This window comes from Pelophylax lessonae (assembly GCF_965119305.1).
Source record: "Pelophylax lessonae genome assembly, chromosome: 4".
Taxonomy (NCBI): Eukaryota; Metazoa; Chordata; class Amphibia; order Anura; family Ranidae; genus Pelophylax; species Pelophylax lessonae.
Window position 1 is genome coordinate 382,543,810 of NC_138771.1, and position 13,943 is coordinate 382,557,752.

The 13,943-nt window shown below is 45.4% G+C and overlaps 1 protein-coding gene across 2 annotated transcripts in view; it reads left to right on the forward strand.

Moving 5' to 3' along the window:
• FBXW11 (F-box and WD repeat domain containing 11) overlaps nt 1-13,943 on the forward strand; it is a 565,949-nt gene that overhangs the window by 225,103 nt on the left and 326,903 nt on the right. For both annotated transcript variants that reach the window (XM_082256216.1, XM_082256217.1), the window contains one exon: nt 6,389-6,507. In XM_082256216.1, the coding sequence (XP_082112342.1) occupies nt 6,389-6,507 (119 nt within the window). The remainder of the gene's footprint in view (nt 1-6,388; nt 6,508-13,943) is intronic.

Below are 13,943 nucleotides of genomic sequence, written 5' to 3' on the forward strand. Positions count from 1 at the left end.
TCGTTCTTTTACGGTCTGGTGGTCCGGGAGAGGTCCGGGAGTTTTCCTGACGACTTCCGGGTTGACTTCGGTGGAAGAACTGCGGTGAGCTTGAGCGGCGGCCTGCAGCGTCTGACGTCACTTGCGGTGAGGGCAATGTGGGAAATCCGGGGGCTTCACTGCGCGTTTCGGAGCATGCGCTGGATGCCAAGTTTGGGCATGCGCACTCCTTTTTCAAGTGTCCGGAGTGGAATGGGGAAGTAGAATATATAGGCAACAAAGGGGCATGTAATTGCTCTAAAAGCGGCAATATCTGGGACAAAGTTAAAGCGGCAATAAAGTCCTTAAAAACATCCTTAAAAGACAGATATTGCCGCTTTTAGAGCAATTACTCGTCTGGTAAGATTTATTACCGAACTTGGAAAGCTTATTTTGCCTGGTGTGAGTCCAGGGGTTTCTCTCCTCGTTCATACTCTGTGGCGAGAGTGTTGGCTTTCCTCCAGTCTGGTGTGGACCAGCGCCTTGCATTGGCCACGATTAAGGGCCAGGTATCTGCACTGGCTGTTCTTTTCTAACACCCTGTGGCGTCTAATTCCTTGATTCGCACCTTCATTCAAGGTGTGCGTCACTTGGCCCCTCCTAGAAGGGATCCCTTACCTCCATGGGACTTGAACTTGGTTCTGTCCATGTTACAATGTCCTCCGTTTGAAAACATCAGGGAGATCTTGTTACCTCTGCTGTCTAAAAAGGTTGCCTTTCTGGTGGCGATCACTTCTGCTCGCAGAGTATCTGAACTGGCAGCGTTGTCCTGCCGCTCACCTTATCTGGTGATACACAGGGATAAAGTGGTACTTCGACCTAATCAGTCGTTTCTTCTTAACCACTTAAGCCCCGGAGGATTTTCCTGCTAAAAGACCAGGGGGTATTTTGCGATTCGGCACTGCGTGACTTTAACGGACAATTGCGCGGTCGTGCGACGCTGTACCTAAACGAATTTGACGTCCTTTTTTTCCCACAAACAGAGCTTTCTTTTGGTGGTATTTGATCACCTGTGTGATTTTTTTGATCACGCGCTATAAACAAAAAAAGAGCGACAATTTTGCAAAAATAGCAATATTTTTCACATTTTTTTATATGAAATTCCCCAAAAAAAAAATGTAAAAATCAAAATTTTTTAACATTTTTGGCCAATTTGTTTTATCCTACCTATGTTTGGTAAAAAAAATCGCAAAAAGCGTATTTTGATTGGTTTGCGCAAAAGTTATCGCGTTTACTAACAAAGGGAAAGATTTTTGTCATTTTTGTTGTTTTTTTTTTTAACGCGTAATGGCGGCGATCTGCGATTTTTTTTTTTTGCGGTACTGCGACATTGCGGCGGACAGATCGGACCCTTGACTGACATTTTTGACACTTTTGGGGTTACCAGTGACATTTCTACAGTAATCAGTGCTATACATATGCACTGTTACTGTAAAAATACACTGGCAGTGAAGGGGTTAACTTTATTTGGGAGGGAGGGGCTGTGTGTGTCCCTAGGGGCGTGATTCTTACTGTGATTGGCTGTGGCTCTAGCTGTAAGGACACTGATCAACGGATCTACATACTAGATCCGTGTAATCAGTGTCTTTACAGCGATGAGAATGACAGGCAGCTTGTTTACACAAGCTGCCTGACATTCTCCCTCTTCCCCCGACGATCGCCGAGTGGCCGGCGGACATCGGGTCCGCTGGTCACACGCGCGGGGGGGTGCGTGACCGCGCGGGAGCGCGCCTCCGCGGGCGCGCGCTCGCTCCCCAGACCCTCCCAGGCTAGTGACGTTAATTAACGTCACTCTGCCTGGCAGGGGCTGACCGCCGCAGTAAATCTACTTGCGGCGGTCGGCAAGCAGTTAAGGTTGCTTCTTGTTTTCATCTGAATGAAGACATTGTGTTGCCTTCACTCTGCCCTAAGCCCAAACATTCTAAGGTATTTGCGTTGCGCTCTTTGGATGTGGTTCGGGTGATCAGGGTCTATCTGGAGACCACTGAGTCTTTTAGAAAATCAGACGCTCTTTTTGTCCTCAATGAAGGACCTCGTAAGGGATTGGCTGCATCTGCGGCGACCATATGCGGATGGATCAGACAGACGGTGGTTTAGGCTTATTCACCGAAGGGTCAGGTTCCGCCTTTCTCGGTGAAGGCGCATTCTACGAGAGCGCCTCTTGGACTTTTCGCGATCAAGCGTCGGTGATGCAAGTGCGCAAGGCGGCAACTTGGTCGTCTGTGCATACGTTTACAAAATTCTACGAAGTAGAGGTGTTTGCATCTTCGGATGCTTCCTTTGGCTGCAAGGTTTTGCAGGCTGATGTTTAAAGAGAACTGTTTTTTTGTTTCTCTTTGAGGGTGTATGGGGTTTTCAGGGTGAGCTCCATTTGTTCCAGGTTAAGCTCCATGTTCCCTGGTTGGCTAAGTTTAGCTTTTGAGGAGTTACGTTTCCGTTTGTGTTGTCTTCCCACCCCTCATGACTATACTGCTTTGGGACATCCCTATAATCTCTGACTAGATGGAGCTGCGTCTGTTGATGAACGATAGAGAAAACTGGATTTTTGTAAGAACTTGCTGTAAAATACTTTTCTCTGAAGTTCGACAGATGCAGCACCTCCTACATCTGAGTGAATGGGATTTTTTTCTATTCTAAACACTGCTTTGATGATCGCAGGGTTTGTGGGGTTATGCCTGCAGGGACAGCCCCCATAGGTGTGGTTAAGCTTTTTTCCTGCCTAGTGCCTATTCCTGATAGGAGCATAACCCTATAGTCTCTGACTAGATGGAGCTGCGTCTGTCGAACTTCAGAGAGAAGATTTTTCGGTAAGTTCTTACAAAAATCCAGTTATTTTGAGAATCTTGTGAGGGTATGCCTGTGGTTTCTGTACCCTAAGAAAGTAATCTATCTCTATTTTAAGCCACAGGTAAAACCCTTGGAGTATTCAGCTTTGCTCCCCAAATTTTTTTTTCATTTGTGTGGACAGCCCCTATGCTGATTTTTCCAATCTCCATTTATAGAAATTAATTTAACATGGATCCACTGTAGGTGGTGCTGGAGATCACCATTTCAAAGCTATTCATTTTCTAGCCATATAAAGCATTTGGCCTGTAGCTATGGGCAAAAGGGTATCCTCCACATCCAACCTAAAACACGTTGCCTACGGCTTAACCTTGTGTTTCTGCCAGCAATGTTTCTCTTTTTCAGCAGAACAAGCTGTCCTGCAGATGTAGCAGTTAGTGTTGAAACAAACCATTTAAGACTGACATGGATGCTTACAGTGAGCAACGTTTATGTAAAGCCTTTTTTTTCCAAAAGGCACAAAAGTTTTGCTGTAACTGATCAAAAAGTGTACGCTGGAGTTTGGCTTCAATTTGTTAGTGTATCTAAATCTGCTAGTACATCTAATGCTACCCTCCCCCAAAATGTTCAATGCTGCTGTCCAAAGCTCTGTTGTTCCTCCACCCAGTGTGGCACCCTAATGCAAGAGGTGTGCTAATAGCCAGATTGGGTGAAAACAGAGGGGAAGGGGGATAAACCACCTAAAAGAAAACTGATAGTGCCCACATCTAATGATTGGTAAGCTGCAATACATTTACATTTTTGATTTTAGTTGTGAAGTTGAATTCCAGGCTTTACTTAAGCCTAGAACGGTTCCCATCTCCCTTCTAACTACCCTGTAGAAGTTAGATGCTTGCCTATTTGTAGGGCGTTCCGCTCTACATGGTGACCGGCTTCAGGGGAAAGGAGAGATCGTCGACAAGCTGCTGGACTGCCTGGGCAGTGACGTCACCCACATGGTCACTATGAGGCATCCATTGTTGGCTGTCCCTCCTCACCCTTGAAGCCACCACTGGAAGTGGATCATGTGACTTTACCAGAACACCTTGAGAACAGGTAAGTATAAGAATCTTCCTTCTACAAGGTAATTAAAATAGACTTTAGAAGGGGATTGAAAGCAGTTTTTCACTCGGAGCCTGGACTTTCACTTTAATACCACTTTAAACTGTTTAGGCTATGGGCATACAATCCTGTTGAGGTTGTATTTACACGTTTGCAGCCAATTCGGGTATATTGCCTATGTTTATATTTTTATTACATGTTCTCATTCACATACTAAAATGTTAAAAATAAAGAACGTTGAAAACTGCTGCTTAATTTTACTTGCTCTTTTATTTTCATTTGGTACGTGGAGGGAGATAGGGGGTTGATGTTTGCCATAATTAACCCTGTTTGTACTGTGCTGGGAGATATTACTGGCAGAGACCTTACCTTAACAAAGGGTTAAAAATGAAAAATATGGGCTGCTTAATTCTATGTTAAGTAGGAGAAACTCAGTGGGGTTGATTTACTAAAGGCAAATAGACTATACACTCTGCAAGTGCAGCTGCTCCAGAGCTTCGTAATTGTGGTAATGCTTCACTTTACCTGGAATACCCAATCACATGCAAGGAAGGGGGAAAAAAAAAACCCTCCTAGTTCACTAAGCTATGCAGCAACTCTACAGTCTGTTTGCCTTTTGTAAATCAACCCCTGTGTGTTCCTCTGTGTAGATGGTGAGTTTCCTCTCATTTCAAATACAGTAAAACCTTGGATTGCGAGCACAATTTTTTCCGGAAACATGCTTGTAATCCAAAGCACATTTCCACATAAATAATGTAAATTCAGATCATTCGTTCCCCAATCAATTAGAAGTCCATCAATCTATAGTCCATAATAAAAGATTATACTAATGTGATTGAGGTTGTGTAACAATAAAATGTCTGTCCAAAAATTCCTGCCTTTACAAGGGGATTAGATGCAAAATCAAGCAGAAGCTACAGAGTATGAAAGAGTAGAGAGGCACCTCAAAGTGTAGCAATATGGTTACATTTAATGAAGGTTTAACATTTAGCAACTCACATGGTTGATTAAAACAGGCTCTTCTAAGTATGTAGGCATCTGGGGTAAAGCTGTCCAAATAGACTGCCCTCCGCATCACCATCAACGTCCTCCTTTCCACCTTGTGTTTCAAGCCTTGCTTTCAGATCGCTCTACTGCAGGGTAGTCTTCCCAGTCACGATTGCAGACCGACAGCGTTGAGTGCCGGCAGTGCTGAAGATGGTCTATGTGGACATCTTTACCCCGGATGCTGCATACTTAGATTTGCCTGTTTTAATCATCAACCGCGTGAGTCGCTAAATGTTGAACCTTCATTAAATGTAACCATATTGCTACACTTGGAGGTGGCTCTCTTCTCTTTTATACTCAGTTGTGACATGAACGCTACTTGTATATCAAGACGTCGCTCGTTTTACTGTAGTTCAGAGAAGCTGTAGTGAAAATACACTGTCCTAATTTGTTTTAGAGTTGACCTCTATTATGGAAGAGAGAAAAGAGCAGCTCCACCTCAGTGCAGATTTAAAAGTTGGTTTATTCCATAAAAACAATCTAAAACTCAGAGGAGATAAAAATTGGCATGTAAAGGGGGTCATCTGCATCGCTTCAGGGAGGACTTGGAGGTGAAGTGGAGCAGCCACTGGTCCGGGCTGTGTCGGTGGTGTTGGGCACTTCCTGGTTTTTGGGCAGCCTGGAAATTTTGGAATAAAAGGTCCCAAAGATCCTTGTTTGGTGGGTGGTGTTCTTTTTTTCTGGTCGGAGAGACTAACTATATCATGCCCCTTTCCAAGTCACTCCTGGTCTCCTCCCCTCAGATTAGCAGCGGGAGGGTACACGAGTGACTGTGCTAACACGGGGGCAGCACTGGGCGGTGAGTAGGGGGTAGAACCAAGGGACCGTGCTCTGAGGTGGATGAAGGGTGGAGACCAGGAGTGACTTGGAAGGGGGTATGATATAGTTAGTCTCCGACCAGAAAAAAAGAACACCACCCACCAAACAAGGATCTTTGGGACCTTTTATTCCAAAATTTCCAGGCTGCCCAGGAACCAGGAAGTGCCCGACACCACCGATACAGTCCGGACCAGCGGCTGTTCCACTCCACCTCCAAGTCCTCCCTGAAGTGATGCAGATGACCCCCTTTACATGCTGATATTTTATCTCCTCTGTGAGTTTTAGATTGTTTTTATGGAATAAACAAACTTTTAAATCTGCACTGAGGTGGCGCTGCTCTTTTCTCCCTTCCCTGCTTGTTTATTACAGAGTTCCATCTAGCTCTGTTTGGAGCCGGCAGCCACCCCATCTATTCTAAATATCACTAGTGACTGAATACCCCCTATGCTTATGCACTGTGATTGATGCACAGACGGCACATGAACATTCACTAATGGACCATTAACCTCACAAGCGCTGGTCAAAGTTCTTTGCTTTTGTTTTGTGATCTATTAGATCATTGTAACTGTTTCAGCATGTTGTTAAGCTTCTAACTGTTTTTTTGTGTATTTCACTGCAGATATGGGATAAAACCACATTGGAATGTCTAAAAATTCTAACAGGCCACACTGGATCAGTCCTTTGTTTACAGTATGATGAGCGAGTCATAGTTACGGGCTCTTCAGACTCCACTGTAAGGTATGGTGTGACCCACAGAGCTAGGTAGACATTTCACCCGACCTAACTTTATTGTGAATCCTTGAAACAATGGATTGTTAGTATTATGGACAAGGTTGCCTCTTTTTCCCAATTAAAGCTGAACTCCAATTTTCTTTTCGCTAGATCTGAATGGAATGATCAGTTCCGGCATAGATCATACCTTTGTGCCATGTTGCTCTGTTGTCTGCAGATCTCCCGATAATCTGGGTTTTAGTTGTGGCTTTGTACCATGTGACACTGGATAGTCTGGATGTAGACAGAATGCCTTGCGTAGCCACTTCCTGCTCCATCTCTAGCCTAGAACACACCCCTCTGTAGTCTGTCAGTGCAAATGATCTAACTTCCTTGTCATTTCTGATGGTGGGTTGGATTGAATACATCTAATTAGCTTTTAATCTTGCCCAGCCAAACCTGCAGGAAGCATCCAGACCTCCCAAGTGCCACCTCACAGATCACAGCATTATTCATATACACAGCCTGCTGCACAAGCTAGTCGTACTGATGCTAGCAGGGATGAATATACAGCCTGGTACACACAGCATTACATGAGTCGCGTGACTTCCAGCGCCACTATCAGACTATCACTATCACACAGAAAATGCATGTTTTTTTTTTTTTTCCTTGCAGATTGCTCTGCGTTCCGAAACTCGCAGATGTGAACAAATAGTAACCCAAGCACGACGTGCGTTGCCATGTGGTTTTGAAATTCACAGCAAAACACACATTTTCTGTGCTGGTTGCTGCTTATTTGGAAAGGCGCAGATGCGAATGCAGCCTATATGGTAACACAAGCATGACGCACATTGCTGCAAGTTTCCAAAACACATGGCAAAGCATGTGTTTTCTTGCGACTTGCTGTGCGTTTGAGCACATGCAGGTCTGAACAAATGGTAGTGCAAGTGCACTGCGCGTTTTCTAAATGCACAGAAAACATTCAATTTCTTGTGGGTTGCTGTGCATTAAGAAACGCACAGATGCGAGCGAATGGTGACAAGCATGATCGTTGCCGTGCATTTTTGTAAAACCTCAGTGTTTATTTTCTTTTGGGTTGTCAAGCATTCAAAAATGCGCAGATGCAAAAGAAAATGAATGCATGTGTACTGTGCGTTTTTTCTTGTGGATTTCCATGCATTTGGAAATGCGCCGATGTGAATGAATGAAAAACAATGCGCATTGCCATTTGTTTTTGAAATTCATGACAAAGCACATATTTTCTTTGGTTGCTGCACATTTTTGATATACATTGCAAAGCGTTCCTTTTTTATTGTAGGTTGCTGTGCGTTTAAACACGCAGATGCAAATGAATGGTAATCCAAACGAGCCACACATTGTCATGCATTTTCTAATTGCTCACCAAAGCATGTGTTTTCTTGAAAATTGCCTGCATTCGGAAACTCCTAGATGCGAACAATTTAGTAACACAAGTATTATACATTGCCGTGGTTTCAATATCGGCAGGAAAGTGCGTGCTTTTGTGCGGGTTGCCGTGCATGTGTTGCTATGTGTTTTTGAAACTCAAAACATGCATGTTTTCTGTGCTGGTTGTATTTGGAAATGCTTTAATAAGAATGCAGCCCAAATTAGAATGTAATCGTGACATTGCTGCTCATTTTCAAAACGCATGGCAGAGCGTGCGTTTTTTTTTATTATTGCGGGTTGCCATGCGTTTGTATACATGCAGATGTGAACAAATGGTTACGCACATGTGATGCACATTGCCACACATTTCTGAAACACTTGGCAAAGTGTGCATTTTCTTGCGGGTTGTTGTGTGTTCAGAAACGGGCAGATGAGCATGCAGCCTAAATGGAAAGTGCGACGTGCATTGCCGCACATTTTAGAAAAAAACTGTGTTCAGGTTGTCATGCATTTAGAAACGAAGATTCGAACCATGCGTATGTAGCGACGTGAGAGTGACACGTTTGGGTTTTGCCATGTTTTTTTTTTTTCTGTGCAGGTTGCATGAGCAAGGATGCATGAGTGCCCTCTTAGCAAGCAGCGGTGGGAGAAGAGGAGGAACAGGGCTGTTCTTTGCAAAACCATTACACTACACATAGCAGGGAAGTATAACCTGTTTAAAGAATAAATAAAATAGCTGCAGTTAGAATCACTTTAACTTTCTGACTAAAGTTCCACTTCCTGCTTGTTCCATATTCCCTACACAGAGGAATGGAGTGTGGGTGGGGATAACACATTTCCATTCCTACCCCAATCACCACCCATATGAAGGCCCAGAAACACCCAAAGTAACCCTTAAACCCACCTACCTCAACTCCCACAGCTGCTACAAGTTACTCCCAAAGCCTGCCCTGAAACTACAGAGGCTCAAAGCATGGGACATGTAGTATCAGGACTGGCAAAGCAAGGAAATAGGAAGTCAGAACTTGAAATCCAGGCAGGAGCAGGGGTGTCATCATACACAGAAACCTGCTGTATTTAGCTAAATGAGGTAAATTACAGATAAACGGACACGGTTTGTAATTCATTTACATGGACAATGCATTTATTGTTTTGGGGACGATAGGCTGGAGTTATGCTTTAAGGTTTTTTACTGAGCCCAACATGGTCTATCATTCCTTTTTATATGACATCCTTAAGATGATAGAGGAGAGTCTGCTGCAGGTGAGAAAATGCTGGTACTTGTCCCAGCAATGTAAAAGGAATCTGCAGTCCTATTTGCATGTGATCCTCTGACAGGGAGCCTCACACAAGGAATGGATTATTTCCAGATGTAAATTTGAGAGCATTTCTACACTTTTTACTTTCTAGTAAACATTTCTATACCAGCATATCCCAATTGTCCAAGACACTGGCTTGGAATTCATAGACTTGTGCCTTTTAGGTGATTGGACATTAGCAAAGTTTTGTTGAATACGACCCCCTTGGGTGTATCGCTATAACCCTACCGCAGTCTGTGAGATCTCAATGTTTTTGCCAGTGTCCTGAAGGGGATGGACCTCTTCACCCTTTGGAAAAGACATGTGCTTTACTAGTTCAATATTTCTCTTTCGTTCATTGACAAACACAGCTCCTGATTGTCTTAACCATTGGGTTATACTGCCCCCTAAAGGAGTAGGACACTAGGCAGAAAAAAGCTTGACTATGCGTATGGGAAGTCCCAGGGAGTATACTCCCGCTCTCCGCTATAGGCACTCGTTTTTTTTTTTTCTGCCTAGTAAGGAGTAAGGACCTAGTTCCTTGCTGGGATCTTTGGTCCGGGCAATTTTTTCCTTTTTTCATGGATTGTTCTATTTTTCCTGTGAGAATCTACAATCAACTCCCGGACTGCGTGCTGGGCTGGATATTTCTTAAAATCCCAGTCTGGCCAGCGAGCGCCCTCCAGCCTCAGCTCCACGCTACGTCGGCCACGACATAGCCCCACTGGACGGGGGCTAGCCTGCAAATTAAACGTCTCGCTAGGTCACGTGCGACCTGGCCTCGGCCTGAGTCGCAGCGTTCCTCCTGGCCGACAACCCCCCCATTTCGATTGAGAGGAGTTTGTCTGGAGTGGTGCCCACCCTGTTCCTGGTATGGTAAGTAGCTGTCCCTCTCCCCCTAGAGGCTTTTGGGGTGGATGTGGGCCCCTCCCTGGGGCAGTCGGACCCCCGGTTCTCCTCCTTCCCATGCAGCATTCCCCCCTCTCTAGGTGGTCCCTGCGGACTCTTTGCCCCTTATCTGCGCCGCGCTGCTGGCGACCGGACGATCAGATTTTGGGAGGGGGCTGTACCTTGGGAGGGCTCCTGCCTGGGCCCGCTTTCCTGCTGGTGTTTTCGGGGCTCTTTGGTGTCCTCCTTGGCCACCGGGAGCCATGTGGTGCTATTTAGTTGTAGCCTGTATGCTATAGATTCGGCAGCCATGCTTGTGTTGCCTCGGCAGCCATATTCTAGTGGTTTCTAATTGCTAATAGCGGCAGCCATGGCGGTGATTTCGGTGGTGGGAGCCCCTGGTGCCGACTCCTGGATCTTTCTCTTCCTGATCGCTGCAGTTGTGTGCAGATAGCCTTGTGCTGCGGTGCCTGATCGGTGCGTGGGGAGTCTGGTGGGATCCTCTCTCTGCTATAGAATCGGTTGGTGCTCTGTGCCTGGTGACCTGTGGTGCTGCCAGCATGGTGAGGGTGTCCCTAGCGTGGTGAGGGTGTCCCTTTGTACACCTTTTTTGTGGGTCCCCTTTTTTCACTCAGAGTCCCTGGAGCACTTTTCCCCACCTGATCCGCTCTGAGGCTGCCGGGCCCTACAGGTCCTAACAATCCCTTACTGCACTGATGGCTGTCTTGGAGTCTTTGGTGTTCAAGGTGGATTTGGTCCCGGGGAAATGGGCTTGCAAAAAGCGTCCCCCGCCTTCACTTGCCCCACCTGTCTCATCAGATCCTGAATCCTTCTCGGCTTTTACGTTTTTTAGTCCCTCAAGGTCTCAAGATAAAAGATCAAGATCCTTCAGGGCCTCCTCCAAAGGAACCAAATGAACCTGGTCTGGCAAGCCGCAAGCGGGCTTCTCCAGACCTGCGGACAAGGCTCCCTCACCTATAAGGGGCGCCCTCACCTGTATGTGGAGTAGGGGGATGTCTTCGCTGGTTTCTGGACCTGTGGATGTCCCTGTGCAGATCCACAAAGTCATACAGTCCGGTCATACAAGATGGAGTTTCTTTCCTACCCTCTGAGGGAGTTTGGTTGGATTATGAACCTTCAGAAGTCTTCTCTGGTTCCGTCCACAAAACTGGACTATCTGGGTCTGACTCTGGACTCGGCCTTAGCCAGAGTTCCTTTCTCTGGAAAAACTCCAGAAACTGCAGCGAGCAATTCAATTTATGCTGTCCAGCAGACAGTCATCCCTTTGGACTTGCATGCGGGTGCTGAGCCTGATGGTGTCTGCCTTTCGAGGCGATTCCGTTTGCACAGTTCCACACAAGATCTCTGGTCAAATGGGACAAGAATCCAGTCTATAGACTATCTTATCCAGCTGAGCCAGGGTGCGTGAGGGTCCCTGATCTGGTGGCTTCGTTCTCTGGCACTTAGCCAGGGCAAATCCTTTCTCCCCCTGTACTGGACGGTGGTCACCAGGGATGCCAGCCTGTCCAGTTGGGGAGGCATCCTCGGAAAAGATTCTACCCAGGGGGTCTGGACACTGGAAGAGTACTGCAGCTCCGAGCAATCGGACTTCATCTGGATCATTGGACGGATTGTCTTCAGGGGACGGATCATCTTCCGCCACCACTGTGGCATGTGTCAATCACCAAGGAGCAGTGTCGTGGTGGCTCTGGAAGTAGCCGGCATTCTAAGATGGGCCCTGGGCAGAACATCTTGTCCCAGCCATCTCTGCTGTACACATTCCTGGGGTGGAAAATTGGCAGGCAAATTACCTCAGTTGACAGGCGTTGGACCGGGGGAATGGTCACTTCATCCGAAGGGGTTTCATCAGTTGTGCCTCCGGTGGGGTACTCCTGAGATTGACCTGTTGGCCTCTCGTCTCATAAGGAAAGTGCAGAGGTTTGTGGCACGGTTTCCAGACCCCCTGGTGGACGCCACAGATGTACTGGTGGGCCCGTGGGGTCAGTATCGTCTGATTTACGCCTTTCCCCCTCTCAAGCTTCTGCCAAGACTTCTATGCAGGATTGAGGCAGAAGGGATGCTGGTCATCGTAATGGCTCAAGACTAGTGATGTCGCGAACATAAAATTTAATGTTCGATCGCGAACTTCCGCAAATGTTCGCGAACGGGGCGAACCGCCATAGACTTCAATAGGCAGGCAAATTTTAAAACCCACAGGGACTCTTTCTGGCCACAATAGTGATGGAAAAGTTGTTTCAAGGGGACTAACACCTGGACTGTGGCATGCCGGAGGGGGATCCATGGCAAAACTCCCATGGAAAATTACGTAGTTGCATCAGTCGGGTTTTAATCCATAAAGGGCATAAATAACCTAACATTCCTAAATAGTTTGGAATAACGTGCTTTAAAACATCCAGTGTGTGTATATGATCAGGTATGATGTTGTATCGATCAGGTAGTGTAAGGGTTACGCCCGTTTCACAGTGACAGACCAAACTCCCTGTTTAACGCACCGCAAACAACCGCAAACTGACTAGAACCGACCAAAATGGGACAGGAACTGGGCTTTAAGGGTTAGGGTTAGGTTTAGTGTTAGGGGATAGGGTTAGGGTTATGGTGAGATACTTAGGGTTAGAGTTAGTAACCCTACCCCTACGCCTCTAACCCTAAGCACTAAAAATAGCCCTAACTCTAATTCTAATTTTTTTTTCTGGTTCTGGACATGCTACAGAGCTGAAACTTCACAGGTACACTTTTTAGACCCCCCCGGACACCAAATCACACACAAAAAAAGTTCTTAAATTGTCATTTTTGATAGAGAGCCAATTATTGGAAAAATTAAAAAACAATTAAATAAATAAAAAAAAAGAAATTTGTCTGGGGGGTCTAAAAAGTGTACCTGTGAAGTTTCAGCTCTGTAGCATGTCCGGAACCAGAAAAAAATTACGAGTTAGGGCTAGGGTTAGGGGGTTAAGTTTAAGGTTATAGGGTTAGGGTTATTTTAATGGCTAGGCTTAGAGGGTTAGGGTTAAGGTTAGAGGGTTAGGGTTATGGTTAGAGGGTTAGGGGATAGGGTTTGGGTTACGGTGAGATACTTGGGGTGAGTTAGTAACCCTACTCCTACCCCTCTAACCCTAACCACTAAAAATAACCCTAACCTTAGCCCTGACCCTAGCCCTAACCCTAATTCTAATTTTTTTTCTGGTTCTGGACATGCTACAGAGCTGAAACTTCACAGGTACACTTTTTAGACCCCCCAGACAATAAATCCAAAGAATTTTTTTTTTTTTCCAATAATTGGCTCTCTATCAAAAATGACAATTTTTAAAAACTTTTTTTGTGTGATTTAGTGTCTGGGGGGTCTAAAAAGTGTACTTGTGAAGTTTCAGCTCTGTAGCATGTCCAGAACCAGAAAAAAAGATAATTTTTCAGTAGAGCAGGGATGGTGGGAACCTTCCTTTTATAACCATATGATCTTTTTTTTCTGGTTCTGGACATGCTACAGAGCTGAAACTTCACAGGTACACTTTCTAGACCCCCCCGACACTAATCCAAAAAAAGTCATGCCTGCCTCCAAAAATGCCTGATAAATATATAGAAAAGAAATAAATAAAAGCAGACTGATATACTAGCCCATGAAATGAAAAAAGCGAAAAGTTGTGTTCCAGAATTGGCCTAATCAATAGCCCAGATGGGGGAAGTAAGAAGAATTAGTCCCTAAACATATACATCATGGGGAAAGAGTCATGGATAGTGGCCGTTGGTCAATCAAATACAAGGAAAAGCAAAAAGGATTTGAGTTAAAAGGCCATAGTCTGTCAATCTCAAACAAAGGAACCAACTAAGGGACCTCCAGACTGAAATTAATAT